This window comes from Buteo buteo, chromosome 9 (genome assembly GCF_964188355.1).
Source record: "Buteo buteo chromosome 9, bButBut1.hap1.1, whole genome shotgun sequence".
In the NCBI taxonomy this organism is placed as follows: domain Eukaryota; kingdom Metazoa; phylum Chordata; class Aves; order Accipitriformes; family Accipitridae; genus Buteo; species Buteo buteo.
The window spans coordinates 4,408,264-4,427,416 of NC_134179.1; the positions used below are offsets into that span (position 1 = coordinate 4,408,264).

Sequence of the window (19,153 nt, forward strand, 5' to 3'; positions counted from 1 at the left end):
CAAAAAAGCCGTTACCTCCCCGTCTCTCCCAATACTCAAGGATTCCTGCCGGCTGCCGGTTTTCGGTGCTCGCGCCCCATCCCTCCTCATCCTCGCCCGGGACGCCGGAGCCGGGAGAAGCGGGGGAAAACTAGGAAGAGGTGTTTTTCCTGGGGAGGAGGCCGTTGGCCAGGTCCCAGCGCACCTCCCAGCGCAAGGCCGCTCGCTTCTTCTCGGTGGGGACGGCGTAAGTGTTGGGGACGGCGGGACGCCGCGGTTTGACGGGGAGTTCGGGCTGGCAGAACATCTGCTCCCGGATGCCCCAGCGCAGTTCTTGTCGCCGATCCTCCCCCGGGATTCGAAATTTCTCCCATTCTCGTTTATATTCAAAATATTTGGCCACCGGGTCGGTTTTTCCCCGGTTACGTCCCAGCGGCTCGAACCGCGGAGGAATGAAGGATTTGGGTTGTCCCGCCACAGCAGCGTACTGAGAAGGAAGAGAGCTCCGGCTCCCCAAATCCCCGAGGAGGGAGGGGGGACTCTCCCCACGGGGCCACCGTCGAGGGGATTCATCGAGGGAGCTGCTGCTCGTCTCGATTTCCCCCTCGGAGATGCTGTCCTCCGGACTTGTCCTTCGCTGAAGCATTTTCTGCCTCAGGCTCCAAACCTCAGCCTCGCTCTCCACCTCGCTGGTCACCGACTCATCGGAGACCTCTACTCCGCCATCGGGTCTGTGCCTCAGCACTTTCCTTTTCATTACCAACCTCCTGGTTCCCCTCCGATCCTCCGAAAATGTAGGAAGGGACAGCTGCCCCCCCAAAACAAGGGAGTTCTTGGCGTAGGGATCGTCATGGGGACGTGCCCGCTCCTCGCCGTCTCCTTGCTGGCCGTACAGCCGGCCCAGGGCCAGCATGGCCCCCGGCTGCTCCTCATCATCCGGAGCGGCCCACCTATACCTGTCCGGTCCTGTCATCTCCTCCATGATTTCCGCCAAACTGGGTGGATTCTGAAAAAGAAAAAAGGAAAAAAAAATACCAAAAAACCCCAGAGTTAATTTCTTGCAGCACGTTTGAACTGGCCAAAGACATAAAGAGGGCTCTGACTCTCAACTTCTGGGGTTCAGGGGTGTTGATTTAGGTTGCAGTTAATCGGACGGGGGTCTGGGAGCCCTGGCCGCGCTGCTAAACGTCCTGCCGCCAGCAGAAGGCTCTTTCCCTGCGGCAAATGGAAAGGCAGCACAGCTATAAAGCCCTGAAGCCCCCCCTGAGGCAACCCCTGCTTGAAAAGCAAGCTAAAATTAATTACGTGGTACATAAAGTACTAACGGGATGACAGACAAATGCCAGGCAGAGGTATTAATGATTTTCCCCTCATACCTTCTTTTAAAAACACCGTATCTAGTCGTTATTTAATCTAGGGACATCCGAGAGGGTGTTTGACTTCCGCAGAGGAGAAAGCGCAGCGCAGCATGTTTAGGTGCTTTTGGGTTGTTGTAGCCGAGACCGGTTGTAGTAAACCTCAAGACCTGCAGTGAAAAGGGATCCGGCCACAGTTTCCACTCATGACACAGGTTTGGGATGTCTTTACGCCACGAAGGGGGTTTGGAAGGAGAAAAAAAAGGAAAAAAAAAAAAAAAAGCAAGTTTGAACCGTGCCGTTACAAAATGTTAGAGCAGATGGTGCGGCGAGATGAATGGCAGCCGTTAGCGGGCTGTCTGAAGTGTTGATGCTGGCTGAGCGCGGTGCGAAAATGGAAAGGGCTCTGTGACGGCTCCGCGCGGATAGCAAAAGGCTAGCCGGGAACGTGCTGCTGCCGTGCCTGGGCTGACAGAGCAGATCCCATCGTGCGGCAGCGGCTGGGGGAAGAGGAGGGATTAAAAAAGTGCAAAAGAAGAGACTTGAGTAAGATGAAGCTGTCTAAGCTAAGCCCCCTTGGCCCTTCCCATGCTCTGTTAGGAACACCGAGGTGTTAAAAAAAAATATAGAGAATTATTCTGCGAGTAACAATTATTTCATAGAGCGAGCCTATAGGTGTAATAAAAGTCAGGTAAAAACACTAAATGCCCCAATTTCCTTCTTTCTCTGCAGACCCTGAGGAGCTGCCAGCAACTAGTTAAGGCTCCGAGACAGCGGCTATGGCCGAGGAGAGCGCATTTACCAGTCAAGAGCAACTCCTGAGGAGGGTGCAGGAGCTGGAAGAGGAGGTGAAGCGGCTGCAGGAGAAGCTCCGAGAGGACAAGGAGGGCACTGGGAGAAGAGGGGCTCCTTCGGCCCCCGGGAAAGCCAAGAAAAGCCAACAACGGCCATTCGATTTCGGCGCCCACGGCCGCAGACATGTGGCACTGAAGATCGCCTACCTGGGCTGGGGCTACCAGGGGTTTGCCAGCCAGGAGAACACCAGCAACACCATCGAAGAGAAACTGTTTGAAGCCCTGAAGAAGACACGGCTGGTAGATGACAGACAGACCTCCAACTACCACCGCTGCGGGCGGACGGACAAAGGAGTCAGTGCCTTTGGACAGGTCAGGATCCCACCCCCCCAAGCTTTCCCGGATTTCAGGGCTCCTGTGTGGGATGGAGATCCCACAGTGACGAGCCCAGGCAGCACAGGTTGGATTCATTGTTTAAAAGCTGACAGCTTTTAAATCTCAAAGCGAGCCTTGGTGAAGGCTTCCTGCACGTGGAATGAGGATTTTAGACCCTCAAAGTGTTTATTAGTGCTAAGTTTTTTCCCGTATTAGTGCTAGTTTTTTCCATATCAGTGCTACTTTTTTTTCCAGGGGCCTGTTTTGAGAGGATGAAATGTGTTTTAGGCTGCGGCTTCCCCAATAGATCAGTGCTGCCAAAAAAAGGCGAGATGGCCTTTCCTTGGCAGAGCCCTCTCAGCTGATTTAACTCCCTAACCCCACAAAAACTTAAAAGAAAAAAAATCCAAGAATCAGATAGCTTCCTGCAGAGCCAGGCAGCTGAATTCCTGCGCAGAAGGGTCCAAGGGGAGTCACAGCTAGCAGAAGGGAGCGTGGGAGTGGGAGCCGGCCCGCTTGGTGGGCACAGAGCCATCGGGCTGGCCGAGCCGCTGGGGAAAGCTCAGCCCTTCCTGTGCCGTGATGGCTTCGCTGCTGCGCCTGTCTCTCCTTCCCTCCCGGCTCAGGAAGGGGAGCTGGCTTAGCTTTTGCCTCGCCCGGGTGGTTTTGGCTCAGATGGGCTGTCTGCTCTCCTTCACAAGGCGAGCCACAGGAAATAAGGGCACGGGCTGCGTTTTCTTGCACCGTTTAAAGCGCGCAGGCACCTGCAGCGTTAATTGGCTCGTTCCCACACCAGGTTTCTCAGACAGCCAGGCTGTTACTGTGTTCAAGTCATCACCCCCAGCACAAAAAAAAAAAAAAAAAAAAAAAGGCACATTATATCCTAAAAACAGTGACTAAAGTTGAAGCCGTTTCGAGACCATGCTACGTAGGCAGTCTGCAACTTTCTCTGTTTTATTAAAGGAATCCGTAGCATCTGCTAGGAACCTTAGCAGAGGCACTTGCAGCTTTACCCGCAGGAAGGGGTGGTAAGATCGCCTGATTTAAGACACCTTCATCTGTAGGAGATCCTGAATTTATTTCGCAGCGGTGTAGGAAGACTTGGCTTGGCATGCCAAATATGCCCATCTGCAATCTAATCCTGGCTTTCCTCATTTTGCAGGTGATTTCCCTAGATCTCCGCTCAAACCTGTCAGAGGGGAAGAAACTAAACGGCCACAAGGGTGACTCAGAAGGCAGAAGCGAGGGGGAGGAGGAGCTCCGCTACACCCATATTCTGAACAGGGTGCTCCCGCCCGACATCCGGGTGCTGGCCTGGGCCCCTGTGGAGCCCGATTTCAGTGCCCGGTTCAGCTGCCTCAAGAGGACCTACCGCTACTTCTTCCCCTGCGCCGACCTGGATGTGGCCCTCATGCACGCCGCAGCCCAGAGGTACGTGGGGACCCACGATTTCCGTAACCTGTGTAAAATGGACGTCGCCAATGGGGTGGTCAACTTCCAGAGAACGATCCTCAGCGCCGGAGTGACGTGGGTGGAGAGAGGAGGAGAAACTGGGCCGCAGGATCCCTTCCGCCTGTGCCAGTTTGAAGTGACGGGACAGGCGTTCCTCTACCACCAAGTCCGCTGCATGATAGCGATCCTCTTCCTCATCGGCCAGAAGATGGAGAGCCCGGAGATCATTGACGAGCTGCTGGATGTAGAGAAGAACCCCCAAAAACCGCAGTACAGGTACAGAGAGCTCAGCAAAACCTCCTGGGCTGCTTCTCCAAAGTGATGGCTGCATGCAAAGTGCTGCTGGCGAGCTGCTTCTCTGCCAGACTGTGAAGCAGTCTCTCACAATATGGAAGCAAGCTGCCAGTGGCCTCACTGGGAGGTATCCAAAAGGATCTCGTTTTTCTTGCTCTTGGACAAACTTTTGATGGCTTTAGCCCTTGGTATTTGGTTAAAACTAATTCAGTTCTTAGCAGAAAAAGGAGTTCTGAAAAAGACGGGGCTGTTTTTGGCAGAAAGGACAGGCTGATGTGCTGTTGCACGAGCCTTTTTTGTCACAGCGTTCCCCCCAGATGGTGACAAGTAACGCCTTCTCTCTTCTTCCCTAGCATGGCCGTCGAGTTTCCCCTCGTCCTGTACGACTGCGAGTTCGAAAACCTTCAGTGGCTCTATGACCGAGAAGTGCAGGAGTTCAACGTTACCCACCTACAGCAGCTCTGGGCCAACCACGCAGTCAAAACTCAAGTGCTACGTAACATGTTAGGAGGGTTAGATGCTGCTCCCGTGGCTACTGAAGAAAGTAAGGGATGGTTTTGTCGCAATACCTTGGAATTACAGAGGGATGGGGGTAACTGGTTTAAAAAACAACAACAACAACAAAAAAAACCACGAAAGGGGTATTTAAATAGATTGCTCAGAAACCACTGGTATTTTTTCAATTCTGTTGCAGGCCCAGGGAACAGCACACCCATCCTCTGGAGAGATATGAAGCCTCCACTCCGCAGCCAGGTCAGTGGCTTTGTGGAAGGCGTCAAAGCCCGCACCTACAAACCTTTACTGGCCCGCCCCAAGTGCGAGGGGCTGGAGGCCCGCATCCGCCACTTCGTGCGGAGGGGTCGCATCGCAACCCCCTGGGGCCTGGAGGGGGGGGGGGACAGAGACGAGCAGCCCCCTGAGACCAAGAGGAGCCACTGCAGCGATGCCCCGGGGAGCGGCCGTGCCACGGAGCAGCCACCCAAGCGGGTCTGCGTAGACCTCGAGTGATGGTGACGGGTCACCTCAGCGGGAGAAGGGCGGCTTGCCGCTTTAGTTTTTTGGGTTTTTTTTTTTTTTAATTGGGGGGAAAAAAAAAAGCTTAAAAAAAAAGGAGTTTTCCAGTGTATTTTTATAAATTTCACTAATCTTGTGGAGTGCTGCTGTGTCCTGGCCTGGGAGAGGATGGGGTAGAGTGGGGGTGTAGCCTCAGTCCCCTCAGAGCCGCTCACCACGCTGTGGGGCTTGGTGGGGGGTGGGACGGGGAATGCTGAGGCTGTCCTGGGCTGAGGCAGCTAGAGCCCACCCTCCTCCTCGGCCTGACCCCCCCCGGTACCTGACAGGGCCCCCCCGGTACCTGACAGGGCCCGGCTGCTCCCGTCCTCCCGGCGCGACCGTTACCGGCCGCTAACCGTCGCCGGCGTTTAAACAGCCCTCCCCCGAGGCCCGCCCTTCGCGGCGGCGCCATTGGGCGGCGGGGGTGTCGCTCGACTGGCTGCTCCCCCTTCCGATTGGACGGGCGGGCTGAAGCACCGCCTCCGCGCCGCCGCCATTGGTCAGAAGGGGGAAGGAGGAGAAGGAGGAAGGAAGATGGCGGCGGCGAGCGGCGGGCTGCGGCTGTGGTGGCGGCGGAGGCCGCCGCCCGCCGCGGGCCTGGGTCGTGGGGCGCGCACCTTCTCCGGCAGCGGGCGGGCGGCGGCGGTGCGGGCCGAAGAGCTGGCGGAACGGCTGCGGGCCCGGAGGAGGGAGGAGGAGGAGGAGAAGAAGAAGCGAGAGGTGAGGGGTGATGGCCGCGGCCCGGCCGGGCTCTGAGGAGCAGGACTACAACTCCCAGCGTGCACTGCGCCGCCGGGGCGCACGCGTGGAGCGGAGCGGGGCCGGGTCCCTCGTCCTGGTTCCTTCGATCCCCGGGTCCCTCGCCCCCGCCCGGCCGCGGGTGGAATAGGCAGCCAGGGACGGGCCGGCGGCGTTACCGTCGTGCCCGCGGGGGTTTCCTCGCCCCTTCCCCGGGCTAGCGGGGGAGGATCTGGAGCGGGATTTGTGGGTGGTCGCCCCTGCGTGCGGCTAAGCGAGATCCCACCGAGCTGGGTGATGGGGTGGGATTGCAGGGACGGCGGCCGGCCTTCGTCCCTGTAGCGACTGCGTGGGTGACAGTCCTCCTCAGCAGCGCCGCTGGCTGGAAGGCGAGCGAGTTGCTAAAGGTCATGCAGGAGCTTTGCACGAAAGCCGAGGGCCGTTCGATCCTCCACCAATGGCGTTTTGTTCTCTCCTCAGATCCCCACAGACCCGGCACAGAGATGGGTCCGGGAGCTTGCCATGCTGAGCAAGCAGCTGCAGCAGGTTCACCCCAACGTCCTGGCCAAAGTGCTCAAGCAGGGAACCGTGTACCAAAATGAGGAGATTGTGGTGATCAACAAACCCTACGGCCTTCCTGTGCACGGTGAGGGAAGGCCAGCTGTGCCGCATCCATGCCTATGTGGTAGAGGGGGAAATGGAAATGGCTCCTTGGCGCTGACAGGGGATCCTCTGGCTCTGTTCTCCCTGCGCTGAGCTTCTCCTTCCCAGGGAGGGATGTGGGGAGTTTGTCAGCTTTAGATCACACCCTTTGCCTCACATTTTGGGGGTACTTTTAAGGTACACAGGGAGGTGAACGTCTCCCCTGACTGCCTTGCCTGTGGTTTGTGCAGGTGGCCCTGGGATCAAGAATTGTATTGCTGACGTGCTGCCGATTTTGGCCAAGATGTTGCAGAACATGAAAGCCGAACCCCTCCACCTCTGCCACCGGCTGGACAAAGAGACCACAGGTGTGATGGTGCTGGCACGGAGCAAGGAGGCAGCAGAGAGGATCCGGCTTCTCTTCAAAACTCGTCAGGTGGAGAAGATCTACTGGTAGGAAAGGTTTGGGTGGAGAAGCAGCTTTGAAGGGCCTGTAGGGTTAGAAGAAAGGGTGAAGGGACAGTCACTGGGGTGTGGGGACATGGGGCTTTCTGGAAACAGTGGGTCTTTGCTTCTCTTCGCTCAAGCGTCTTTTTACGGGGCCGGATCGTAGGGAGAGGAGCTGAGGGGAGTCTTCCCTTCCTGCTGGAGCAACACCCCGCAGACCTCTGGTTTCCCTCCCCAGGGCAATTAGCCTGGGGGACCCAGACCCCGCCGAGGGCATTGTGGAGATCCCCATCGTGGAGAAGGAGGTGCAGAGCCACCAGTCGCACTACAAGGTGAGCCGCACGTCCTCTCGGCTGCTGTTCTGGCCTGGTGCTCCCTGTCCCTGGCACCCCCTTCCTGCCTTTCTGCGGGCTCACCCTCTCACTGTCGTTCAGATGACATTGGCCCCAAACTATCACCTGTCTCCAGAGGATGGAAAGGTAGTGAAAATCCGCAAAAAACGCAATGCTGAAAGCGCTGTGACACGGTACCGTCTTCTGGCTAGCTCTTCCGCCTGCTCTCTGCTGGAGCTCCAGCCCATCACAGGTGAGGCCTGGCTGGAGTTGTGTCGGCTGCTGGATCCGCTTCCTGTGCAGCTCCGCAGCCAAGAGCAGCGCTGGAAGTGGGAACTCGTCTTTAGACATGACTGAAATTCTTTTTGGGCCAAGGCTCTGGGAATAAGCCACCCCGGGGCAATGGTTTGCTGCTGGGCTACTCTCCGGCTGCTGGTGATTTGGGCACGGGATTATCCGGCACTGAGGGCGGCAGGTGGGAGCCGAGGCCTGGCACAGCTGGTTGTCATGTTTCTCCTCTTTCCCTTCCCTTCTCAGGGGTGAAGCACCAGATCCGTGTTCACCTGGCCTATGGCTTGGGCTGCCCCATCCTGGGGGATCACAAATATTCACACTGGAGCAAGCTGGCACCTCAGGTAAGGCAGGTCCTGCATCGGGCGGGGGGGCAGCCAGAGCCGGATCCAGGGCTGGGCAGCCCCTTTGTGTCCTGTGGGCTGGGGTTTTTAAGTCCCAGCTGAAGAGATGGGGTTGTGGAAGGGACGTTTTCTCTCCTCGCCACAGAAGCTTCCTGAAATCACCTTGAAGAGGCTGAAGCTGGAGCAGAGCAAGGCTCGCCACCTCCCCCTCCACCTCCACGCCCACCGGCTCTCCCTGCCCCTGGGCGACCGGTTAGACCTCGTCTGCAAGCCGCCCCTCTTCTTTGAAAAGACTCTGAAGAAGCTGAAGCTGGATGTACCTAATGACTAATGAGGCAGGACAGGAGCGGTACCGCCTTATCTCCGCATCTCCAGCACGTGGTAGCGCTGGGTCCAGCTGCTCTGCAGTGGTGTCTGCCTCGGAGCCAGTGGTGTGACGAAGTCTACGGTCTCTGCCGCTCACCAGAGACCTCCTGTGTTGATACTGGTGTTGCTGGCTTCACACCAGGTACTTGCATGGGCTTCTCGCCCTGATTTGGTGCAGAAACATGTCCGGGCATGCTGAAGAGCCTCTTGTTGGGACAAATGAGGATGGGTAGAAACTGGGCTTTGCCCAAGCCCTGTTTTGAACTTGTCTCTGAGCAATAAAAGATGCAGTTCCTGCCGAGGTGAAGGGTTGCCCGTCTCTCTCTGCTTACGCCAGGTGGATCTCAGTCCCTAGGCGGGTTTGATCATATCTGGGTGCAGTCCCTCCCGGTTTGAGGGCCATTGCTCTTCCCTCCAGAGCTGCTTAGCAGTCTCTCCCTCCTATCCTGGCACTCTCTGCTCAAATTTGGACACTCTCTTAATTCAAAAATCCATCGAAAGTGCCATTTGGCAGCGGCTGTGGGGGTTTTTTGCTGTGCCGAGAGACTGCGCGGGGACTTCCTCTGCTGGCTTGGCCAAGCAGCTCCGGGACTCCCTCTACTCTGTGCTGCCAGCAGTGTCGGCGCGGGTTTCTGGGCACTGACTACGCTGCTGGGGGAAACTTTTCTATCCCACCACCCCTTCCAATTTCCCCATCACTTATTTCTAGATCCTGTTATTGGGATCCTTCTCCTTCAGGAGCTTGCCTTGGAGCCAGATTCATTCCCCCGTGCCTCGAAAGAGAGGCGAGTGGAGAGATTGAAAAGCTGGGGAACCGCAGCTGATGTTCTGCCTCAAAATGGCAGCCACCAGTGTTTGGTGTCTTGGCCTGTCCCCAAAAGCTCGGGGCTGGGCAGCAGGACTCTCTCCAGCCCCTCTGGCTGTTTTAGGTGCTGGAAAGGGCTCTTTGTACCCCACAGGGCCGCCATGTACCTGGCTGGGGCTTCTTGGTAGGGTGATGCCCTGTTGCCTGCCTCCAGCTCCCCAGGCAGGGTAAAAATAGCAATGGGCCCTCGAATGTGCCGCCAGAAATACATCTGCTTATGAGAGAGGGGCGTAAAACCACGAGGAGCCAGGGAGCAGCTGTGGTTGGGGAGGAATGCTGCCTTCCCAGCCCGGTGCTGCAGCCGCTATTTTTTTTTCCTATTTCGGGACGTGCTATTTGCAAAAAGGCTTCCCTCTGTAATTACCGGTTGATTTAACGCGCCATCTAAGCTGTTATTTACAGCCGCCTGGTAAAAAGCGCTTGGCAAGTGATGCCTTCAGCCCTACAAAGTCGCTCCTCGAGCTGGTCACGCCTCAGACGACACCAGAGCCCCCGGGCAGCAGCAGCAGTTGCCGTCGTCTCCTCTTCCTCGATAGAAAAATGTCCCTCTCGCACACGGCCGCCGAGTACATGCTCTCTGACGCTCTCCTCCCGGATCCCGGTGGTTCCCGAGCCAAGGGCCTGCGGTTGGAGCTGCCGAGTGACCGCCTGCTGAAGTTTGTCACAGTGGGGCTGCCTCTCTTCCTCGTCTCACTGGCTTTCGCCCGGGAGTTCTCCACCGGTGAGTCGTGGCTTTTGCAACAGGGATCTTTGGGTCGCGGGCAATTGCCAGCGGCAGTTTGGCTGTCGCTGCAAAACCGTCGTGTTCGCACTGGTGTGGTTGCAGTCCGAGGTGGGGCAGCCTGGAAATCCTCTTTTGGGAACCGTTCTGCCTCAGGGATATTGATTGTTTTTAATGGATTATTGGTCACTGGGAAAGCCCGGGAACAGCCGTGCTAAACCCCAGGAGTGGCGGGGTGAATCAATGCCCTGCCTACGCTGCTTGCCCCCTGGCACCTTTGGGTGCTGCAGGGTTGTTTCCGAGGAGGAGGAGGGCGCTGGCAGGGTGGCTCAGGGGATACATCCCGCCGGGGTTTGCGAGGGCAGGACAGAGGGTTGCATTGATGCTGTGTCGTGACCTCAGGCTAAATCTGGCTTCGGCCGATGTCCTGCTGCTGCCCCTGGGGATTTGGTTTGACTCCCGTTTCTGGCCAGTCTCTAATTCCCCCCGCCGTTTACCCACAGCCATGCTCAAAGGGTTTGTGTTCGGGAAACGATGGAAAAAGTTCTTGCTGGAAAACACAGCAGTGGGGAAGGGACAGCTACAAAATGACTGTGAAAAAGGCTTTTTTAATTCAAAGTGATGCCTTAGATGTAATCACCCTCCTGTAACGCATCAGCACCTGGCTGCGGAGCGCTCGCCTGTGCTCGCTGGACCTTTGTGGCTGAGGTTCACCCTTCTCCTCCCGCTAGGCTCGCAGATCAGCTGCTTCTCTCCCACCAACTTCACAGGGAAGCAGTCTGCCTACGTTGACACGGCTTGCTGGGACTCCCTCATCCACTATGGCTTTGACACCGAGGGACACGCCGTCACCAAGTCCCTCTGGGCTCTCAAGGTATGGGTCAAGCTCGCGAGTGGGTGCCCTCAGGTCCCACCTGGGTGCCCAGCAGACGTGAAGCAACTCCACGCTGCTCGACGCCCGCTTGTCTCCTTTGCCCAGGTCTTCCCCTACTCGCTGCTGGTGGTGGCGGTGCTCATGTACATGCCTTACCTGCTGTGGCGTTACGCGGCCGCCCCTGCCCTCCACTCCGACCTCCTCTTCATCATCGATGAGCTGGACAAATCCTACAACCGCTCCGTGCGCCTGGTGCAGCACATGAGGAAGGTCCAGCAGGCCAGCGCCGAGCCGGAGCGATTCTGGGAGGAATACGAGAGGTGAGGCCGCTGGGCAGCCTCGAGTGGTCGCCGTGTCCCTCCAAAGTCCCTCCACGTGGCATTCTGGCTGCGGCCGCAGTCGGGACAGACTTTGGTGAAGCGGCTCGGTTTGGGGGGTGGCTCTAAGTCCCTGCTGTGTCCCCTCTGCCCCCAGGGCCCGCCAGGAGAGGTACTTCGAGTTCCCATTGCTGGAGCGCTACCTCACCTGCAAGCAGCACACCCACTCCCTGGTGTTCATCTACATCCTGAGGAACCTGCTCCTGCTGTTCTTTTTGGCTGCCACCTGCCTCTACCTGGTCTTCCTCCACCTCAACATCTTCTTCCAGGATGAGTTCAGCTGCTCCATCAAAACAGGGCTGCTCCAGGCAGAGCCCCACGTCCCCCCACTCATCCCCTGCAAGCTGGTCTTCTTCTCCATCTTCCAGCTCATCAGCCTCTCCATCGGCGGCGTCTACGTCCTCCTCATACCCGTTGTCATCTACAACGCCCTGCAGCTCTGCCAGTGGGACAAGGGCCTGCTTGCCATCTACGAGATGCTGCCCGCCTTCGACCTTCTCAGCCGCAAGATGCTCACCTGCCCCGTCAACGACCTCAACGTCATCCTCCTCTTCCTCCGGGCCAACATCTCAGAGCTGACCTCCTTCAGCCGCCTCAACGCCGTGAGTGCCTTGAGGGAAGCCACTGCCAACAAGCAGGACATCGATACCGTCGTCGACTTCATGACGCTGCTGGCCGGGCTGGAGACCACCAAGCCCAAACACCATGCTTGCGCCCCTGAGACCGACAGCAGCATGCCCCTCTCCAACGGCGGGGTCCCAGGTAGGCTTTTTTTGGTAGAGAAGCCTTCTTCGCTCTCCTCTTGGCTCCCGCGCTGCCAGATCCCACCCTGAGGGTGCGGCTGGATCCCTCCCCCGTAGCCCTAAACCCTTTGCCAGGACCCTAAGGGTTATGGGGGGGCTGCTGAGGGGAGGCCGCCGTCTCCGTTTGCAGCTGGGATGTGATGCTACTGAGAGCCCATGTGTGGGCGGGAGTTGCTATAGGAACAGAAAGTGGAGAGCTTGCCGCTTAAATCCAAGCTCTGGGCAAAGTGGGGGGGCGGGGGGTCCCCGTTTTTGGCAGAGAGAGCAGCCCAGCCTGCTGGGAGAGGGGTTGGGAGCTTTAAATCCGGGTCGGGGGAACTGATGCCGAGGATGCCATGCCTGCCCCCTTCTGTTGGCATGGCACTGGTGGGCACAGCGGGGCTGCATGGGGAGACGGAGACAGGTCTCTGAGGTAGAGCCGCATCCCTGCCCCAGGCCTGCCCGTGCCATCCCCAGGCACCACTGCTCCTTCTCCTGCGTGCTTCCAGTTTTGGGGAGCCAGGGGTGCCTCTTTGCGGTCTCAGGGGGATCCCCGGCTCCCACGGCAGTGGTTTCTAGGCTCTGCAAGACAGCTTGTCCCTGGCAGGGTGGGAGCGCAGGGGCCTGGGCTCCTTTCCCGGCCCTGAATACACTGTCTGAGGGCTGTGGTTTCAAAACAAAACAAAACAAACCCCAGACTGAGCTGTATTTAGCATCCTCGTTGGCATGGCAACTGTGGGGCTAGCACAACTGGCTCTCAGGCTAGTTGCATGCTGGTGGAGAAAGCCCAAGATCCCAGTTTGTGATCACCCTGTTAATTAACTTCCTCCTCTTCCCTCCTTTGCCTAGAAACGAAGCCTGGAGTGGAAGTGATGGGAAAAGCCTCCCGGGACTCATTTGGCTCTGCCTGACCCCAAGAGCAGGCAGCAGGCAGTGTGGCTGGGATCTAGTTTGATCCAATTCTTTGTTGCTAGCATGGCTCGAGCGCATTAAACTCTGGTTTTGATAACAGCCCGATGGGGTGACGTCTGTAATGCTACAGTGGCGGCCGGGCTGAGCAAACCTGCATTTGGGGTTCCCCTTCTTACACATGTTTTTCCAGCAAAAAAGGGTTAAACAATATTTTTTTGTGCAGAGACTCTCTCAGATGTCTTATTCCACGCGCTGGGTGCCACGGCGCGCCTCTTCCACACCACTTTCCCTGCTGTTATAGCAGGAGGCAGGGAATGGAAGACTAAGGCATGCTCCTCTGAAGGAAAAAAAAAGCCCCCAAGAATAAAAGGAGCTGTTTTATTCACTATTTATTAACACAGTGTGGTGGAAGACACTCCCTGCTGCTACAGAGCATCGCACCCTGTGCAGCTCCATGTCCCAGCCCCAGGCTTAGTGTTGGGTTGTGGGGTTGTTTTCTGGCAGAGCTCCCATGTCCCCTCTCTCCCATAGACGGAGGCTGGTGTCTGGATCTTATGAGCAGCCTGCCATGGGGGTCAGCAGTCTATGCCCCAAGGTGTTGCGGGGTCCCCAGGAGGGGGGGCCCAGGACCAGCTCTGCGGGCAGGGAGGAGCAGCAGCGTGGGGTTCAGCTCCCATCAGTGTGCCCTGCTGCTCATCTTAACATAATTTTTCATAAATTTCACTTTAAATTGGCTTTTTGATATTTTTTTTCCCCCTGCAGCCTTGACTTCAGGCCAAAGAGGAGCTGGAAAGTTGTTTAATTAGTAAGACAGTAATCGAGCCAGCTGCCTCCCCAAATCGGAAAGGCACGGTGCCAGCAGCTCCGAGCCGCTCTGTGTGAGGTCTGAGCTCCCTCCGCCATCCCCCTCCCCTAAATCCCCTGGGAGCCGGGCAGGAGAAGCAGCTCCCTCCCTCCGGCTGTTTCCAAGCACCCCGGAGTTTCCCCTGTGGGCAGGGCATCCAGGAGGAAAGGGGGTGCAGGCAGCCCCTGGCTGTTGTAGAGGGCACAGGACTGATACTCGCAGGGCCACTCGGCCCAGGCGTAGCGCAAGCCCAGCACCAGCGTCCCGCAGCCGGCCACAGCCAGCATCACCGTGCGGGACTCCACCGCCACCACGGGTGCCGGCAGCCACGCGCACGGGGACGGCTGGCTGGAGCAGCAGACCTGGGCAGGGGGAGAAACCTCTGTCAAGGTGGGCTTCCCCTCTTCCAGCCCTTGGGGAAAAGCTTTTTCCCCCTCCTCACCTCGAACGCCCGCGTGTCCCTCCGACGGCAGACGAGCTCCTGGCTGTAGGTGACGTTCAGCAGACCCCTGGTCACCTCCAGGACGGCGCGGGTGGGATACGGCCCCTGGAAAACCAGGTCTTTCTCCCCGTACGCCACAGCCCTGGCACCCAGGTGCAGCCGGTGGGCCACGTTCTGCTTGTCCCGGGGGTGGATGCTGCCGAGGAAAAAGAGGAGGGGGGGGGTTGGTATCCAATAGCTTTGTCACTGCCCCCTCGCCCCCCACCCCGGCCGGGACTCGCCTGCCGTAGGGAGAGTGCTCATCGCACAGATCCATCGCCACGGCCATGAAGGTGCTGGGCATCCTGGTGTTGGGGACGACCCCCAGATCGGCTGTTTGGTGCCAGCGGAGCCAGGTGAAGCTGTCGTGTGGGCTCTGCCGGCGATAGGTGGACAACTGCAAGGCAGAAGGGGGGGGCGGGGAGCTGGGGAAGCAGCTCAGCCATCACTCCCAAAACCGGCCGCTGCGGTCCCTGCCTGGGATTTGGCACTCTGGCAGGATCTGTCCGCAGGTTTACAGCATCGTCTCCCTCCAGCCGGCTTGGAAGTGGCCTCCAGGGTGTGAAAGGATGGGTAAAACCTCCCCGAGCATCATGACACTATCCCCCCAGGAGGGTGGGGGTCCTGCCTCTCACCCCCCACCTCACCTGCACGAAGCCGAATGGGAGGAGCGGCTCCGTCTGTCCGGCCGATCCGGCGTGGAAAGCCTGGCGCCAGTCGGCAATGAGTGCGGGGAAGGTGCAGTTGTACTGGTCTGTGTGCAGAAAGGCGTTGGCCTCGCCTGGTCCCAAAAGCAAGGGGTCGGTTAGAGCCCAGTGGGATAGCGAGAGGGGCTGCTCCACCCCAGAGGGGAAAATGAAGGGTGGGGGGAGGGTTTACCCTGGTACCAAGCGACACCCCGCAGCGTCATGTTGAGCAGAGGGTGGATCATGGCGTTCCAGAGCACGGAGGGCGTTTGCGGGCCGGAGAGATGCAGGTGCGGGGAGACGCTGGAAGACAAAGCTGGGCTTAAGGGAGTTGCAAAACACAAGACCAGTCCTGAAGCTGGGGCTTCAGGAGCCAGCCTTGCATGGTTAAAGCAAGCGCTGTGCAAAAGGGGAGTCCTGCCCTCCCCTCCGCCTGCTGCCACTGCCCCCTTTACCCACCGAGATGGGCCCTACGTTCTCGGCACGGGAGGGGATTTTACCCGGAGTGGGTAAAACGATGCCCGGAGGGGATGGTGGGGCTCCAGGGATGCTTTGGGAGAGGAGGTGGGATGGGAAGAGATGGAGGGTGACCCCCAAGAGCAGTAGGGGTGAGGATACCCCCCCCCAAAAGCAGTGTGGCACAGGGCAGGAGGTATTTCTGTGTCTTCTCTTACCTTTCCATGTCCTCTGGGAGCCCACACGCCTGCAGAGCCCTTCGGGAGGACCAGGCCTCGATGGGGGTGCCCCCCCAGGCCGCCTCCACCAGCCCAATGGGGTACCGCAGAGCCTCGTAGAGGTAGCGCCCCAACAGCCAGCAGACGGCCGAGAAGTAGGTGAAATTCCCATGGCCCAGGTTTTCTGTTCAAGAAACAGCAGGCTGCAAAGGGAAAAAGGGGGAAAAAAAGCCATTTCCAGGTTTTTTTTTGAAGGCACGTTGCACTTACCGGCCGTCGGGATGGACCACGGCAAGTCAATTCGCTCCAGGTCCTCCAGCTCCATGTCGGAGCGGGCGGGTGCTGCGGCGAAGACGCGGATGTAGGGGTAGTGAGCGGCGGCGACGAGCTCCTGGCTGGCGTTGGTGATCTAGGGAAGGGTCGCGAGCACGCTAGGCGCTGCCCTGCCTGATCCCTGCCTGCGCTGGCAGGATTGGGCCATGCCATGGGGGCTTACCTGCAGGACTGTCATTGCCATGTTGCTCTGCCCGCTGCAAAGCCACACGTCCCCAAAGTAGATGTCCTGCAGCGTCACGTTCTCTGAGCCTTGCCCAGCTGTCAGCGTGTAGGGACCGCCCTGATCCATAGGGTCCAGGACAGTTGTCCACGTCCCAGGAGGTCCTGGAAGAAGAGGACGGTGTTTGTCTTTCACAACCCCTATGAAGACCTCAAAACCTTCACAAAGAGGTGGGATGAGTGGCCAGCAGCTGATGGGGATGGGCAGGCAATGAGGGAAAGCTTCCCCACCACGGAGCCAGGCTGGGGAAATGGATTTTGGAAGCTCTCTGGCATCAGCGGGTCTTTCCTCCTGCAGGAATTTAGGGGTTAAAAAGAAAATCTCAAAGACAAATGTGTGTCAGAGCAGAAGCTGCTGGGAGGAACCGGGATTACAGGAGCAGCTTGGTGTGTGTGACACCGAGATGTCTCCAGCTAATTTTAGAGGTGCCGAATCGAGGCGTAAAGATATTCTGCTGGAGCTTAGTGTGGATTTTCTGGCCCAGCTAGGGGCCAATCCTGCAGATCTCCCAATAATGACGGATCACTGCTCTCTCACAGGATGCCTCCGGGCTCTCCAGCCTGTGGAAGAGCCCTTTATGCAGCAGTTTCACCCCCCTCCAAAAGTGATGAGCAGTGTCCCGCCCCGACTCACTAGGCAAGGAATGAGGCCACCAGCTGAGATTTGAGATGCCTCTGAGCCTTCCCAGCCTCAAGGAAGTCTCTACCTGCAGAAGCGACATCCTTCAGGGCTTAGAGATCCCCAGCAGGATCGTCTGAGGGGGGGATACATCAAAAAAAGAAGCCAGGAGTGCTCTGGAGATTTCCCCGGAGAAGGTTTTGACAGGGAGAGGAGCTAAATCCCCCCCCCCGCTCTCCCCTCCACAGCCTCATCATTCGGCTCAAGCCTACGCAGTGCCACCCACTCCAGCGGCAGCTCGGCTCCCGCTCGGCGCCTGTGGGATCCCGCTGTTGGGAAACCAAAGTGAGCAAAGGCCGGCACTGGTGGGGAGGGGGACTGCTGAATCACTCCCCCCACCCCACCCAGAGAAGGGGAAAGCATGGCTCTAGGGGTGCAGGAGCTTGAGACGTCACCATCACCTCTGCAACCCCAGAGCAGCGGTGTGACAAACCCAGGGACGATGGGGCTGCGGACAGCAGCCCCCACCCCACCAGCAGGTCTGATTTGGGCTCGGCCATGCTCCTCGGCCACCAAAACCACTGGCCCCAGTTGCCCACCAAGGGTCCAGGACCGACCTTTAACTTGCACCATCTTCTTCATGACGATGAGGCCGCCGTCCCTGGAGAGAGTCACGGTCACCGCAGCCCCTGGCTCCCCGTAGCCCCACACCACGGCCCCCGCTGGCTCCTTCTGCAACACCATGTGGTCGCCGTAGTAGGACGCGAAGCTGAGCATCACTCCTAGAATCAACAGACAGCGCAAACATCATCTCCAAGAGGCAAAAAGCAATGAGAAAAGTCCCCCGCATGGCCTCCGACTCCCTCTTAAATACAGATTATTTGAGATCCTGCTTAATTTACAGCTTCCTTCAGTCCTGGTCAACTTTAAGGTGGTTAAAATCACCAAAGAGCTGAGGAAGCGGCACAATTTGAAGTCCCCAAAAGAGCCCAGCCCTATGAGGGAAGTCACTTCCCAAAGCACGGGAGCTTGTGTTACAGAGTTTGGATACAGATTTTGGTAAAAATTCTTCTAATAACAGCATGGGAGCATCTCTGCCAGCCCGGCCTTGGTAATAAATACGTTCCGACGTACTTTTCCTTTGCAAAAAAAGTTTGGCAAGTGGTAGGATGGGAAACACTGGCCATGTGGCACCAGCAAAGGCGCCTTTCAGCAGGGAGGGAAGCAGAGGTCTCAGCCCTGGCACCCCCAAAAGCTCCATTTTTGGGGTGTGAAAATAAAACCACGCTTGAAAGGGAGTCGGGGCAACGTTTGCATGGCATGGAGAGGCAATTTGGGGGGTGATCTCCGTTGTACCGATCAAACCGGGGCTCACAGAGCTCCATCTCCTCTGCAGCTCGTCCCAGGCTGGGTTTAATGAAGGAAAGAAACCATGTTCTCGGCCCCTCTGAAATTAGCCGCATCACTGTTCTCATCGTCTCATGCACCAAGGCTCCAAGAAGGACAAGTTACATAAAAAAAGGAGTCGAAGGAGAAAAGAAAAAAAAAAAACCAAACCAAGACGCCGGGGAAGAGACTGGAGGCTATAAAAAGCAGCTGGGAGGAGGGAAGGGAGGAGAGCCCACGAGATGCCGCCAAGAAGCCACATGCGACTCCCGCCTTACGTAAAGCATCGTCCCACGGCGGCAGCGACACGCCAAGGGCATTGAAGAGGGGCTGGCTGCTGCCAAGGGTGTCAAAGAGGGGCTCTAGGAGCGCAAAGGGCATCGAAGCAGAGCTCGTAGGGGGTGCAAACGGCCCCGGAGCAGGGCTGGGGGGTTGCCAAGGACACCAAACCTGGGCTAAGGGGGATGCCAAAGGGCTGGGAGGGTGCCAAGGGCCCTGAAGCGGGGCTCAGCGTGCTGCCAAAGGCATCGAAGCGGGGCTGGGGGGGGGGGGGGGAAGGCCGAGAAGGGGGTCAAAACGGGGCTGGGGGGGTGCCAAGGGCCCCAAAGCAGGGCTGGGGGCGGGGGGGGATGTGTGCCGCCCCCCGGGCCGGGCAGAGGAAGGTGCCCGCGGGGAGCCAGCCTCCCCCAGCCCTTTACCTGCCGCCACCGGAGCCAGCGCCAGTAGCACCCACGCCGTCATCCTGGGTGGGTGGGTGGGTGGGTGGGGGGGTGGGGGGAACGGGACGGGACACGACACGGACAACCGGGCGTCGGGGCACCGGTCAGCCCCTGCCCCGCCAGGCCCCGCCCCGCGTGGGCGTGACCAGCGCTTGGGGGCGTGGCCGGGTCACGGGGCGGGGGCGGGGCGGCGGTT

General features: G+C 58.3%; 5 protein-coding genes across 8 annotated transcripts; 3 read left to right on the plus strand and 2 right to left on the minus strand.

Moving 5' to 3' along the window:
- Nucleotides 1–130: 130 nt before the first annotated feature.
- On the minus strand, nucleotides 131–5,799 carry HYLS1 (HYLS1 centriolar and ciliogenesis associated). Its single transcript, XM_075034970.1, is given in 3 exon segments — nucleotides 131–985; nucleotides 5,604–5,744; nucleotides 5,746–5,799. Coding segments are annotated over 3 exon segments (1,050 nt in total).
- PUS3 (pseudouridine synthase 3) lies at nucleotides 474–5,466 on the plus strand. Its single transcript, XM_075034966.1, has 5 exons — nucleotides 474–708; nucleotides 2,067–2,500; nucleotides 3,666–4,231; nucleotides 4,603–4,793; nucleotides 4,944–5,466. The coding sequence occupies exons 2-5, from the start codon at nucleotides 2,114–2,116 to the stop codon at nucleotides 5,255–5,257; spliced, it is 1,458 nt and encodes a 485-aa protein (XP_074891067.1). The 5' UTR covers nucleotides 474–708; nucleotides 2,067–2,113; the 3' UTR covers nucleotides 5,258–5,466.
- Nucleotides 5,800–5,814: 15 nt separating the features above from the next.
- Nucleotides 5,815–8,778, plus strand: RPUSD4 (RNA pseudouridine synthase D4). The gene is made up of 7 exons (XM_075034969.1): nucleotides 5,815–6,022; nucleotides 6,521–6,686; nucleotides 6,934–7,135; nucleotides 7,368–7,461; nucleotides 7,564–7,714; nucleotides 7,999–8,096; nucleotides 8,242–8,778. The coding sequence occupies exons 1-7, from the start codon at nucleotides 5,837–5,839 to the stop codon at nucleotides 8,425–8,427; spliced, it is 1,083 nt and encodes a 360-aa protein (XP_074891070.1). The 5' UTR covers nucleotides 5,815–5,836; the 3' UTR covers nucleotides 8,428–8,778.
- A 235-nt stretch (nucleotides 8,779–9,013) lies between these two features.
- PANX3 (pannexin 3) lies at nucleotides 9,014–13,197 on the plus strand. 2 transcript variants are annotated; one of them, XM_075034967.1, is made up of 5 exons: nucleotides 9,014–10,048; nucleotides 10,780–10,922; nucleotides 11,028–11,242; nucleotides 11,397–12,061; nucleotides 12,931–13,197. In XM_075034967.1, exons 1-5 carry the CDS (start codon nucleotides 9,868–9,870, stop codon nucleotides 12,990–12,992), a joined length of 1,266 nt encoding a protein of 421 aa, XP_074891068.1. In that variant the 5' UTR covers nucleotides 9,014–9,867; the 3' UTR covers nucleotides 12,993–13,197. The 2 variants fall into 2 exon arrangements, with proteins under 2 accessions (XP_074891068.1, XP_074891069.1); XM_075034968.1 differs by having other exon boundaries at nucleotides 10,819–10,922.
- A 170-nt stretch (nucleotides 13,198–13,367) lies between these two features.
- SIAE (sialic acid acetylesterase) lies at nucleotides 13,368–19,141 on the minus strand. 3 transcript variants are annotated; one of them, XM_075034973.1, is made up of 10 exons: nucleotides 18,937–19,141; nucleotides 17,470–17,634; nucleotides 16,175–16,338; nucleotides 15,949–16,087; nucleotides 15,679–15,862; nucleotides 15,198–15,307; nucleotides 14,966–15,099; nucleotides 14,561–14,715; nucleotides 14,280–14,475; nucleotides 13,368–14,199 (listed from the first exon to the last, which is right to left on the minus strand). In XM_075034973.1, the coding sequence occupies exons 1-10, from the start codon at nucleotides 18,977–18,979 to the stop codon at nucleotides 13,906–13,908; spliced, it is 1,584 nt and encodes a 527-aa protein (XP_074891074.1). In that variant the 5' UTR covers nucleotides 18,980–19,141; the 3' UTR covers nucleotides 13,368–13,905. The 3 variants fall into 3 exon arrangements, with proteins under 3 accessions (XP_074891074.1, XP_074891076.1, XP_074891075.1); XM_075034975.1 differs by lacking the exon at nucleotides 18,937–19,141 and adding an exon at nucleotides 18,228–18,676; XM_075034974.1 differs by lacking the exon at nucleotides 18,937–19,141 and adding an exon at nucleotides 18,209–18,676.
- Nucleotides 19,142–19,153: the final 12 nt, after the last annotated feature.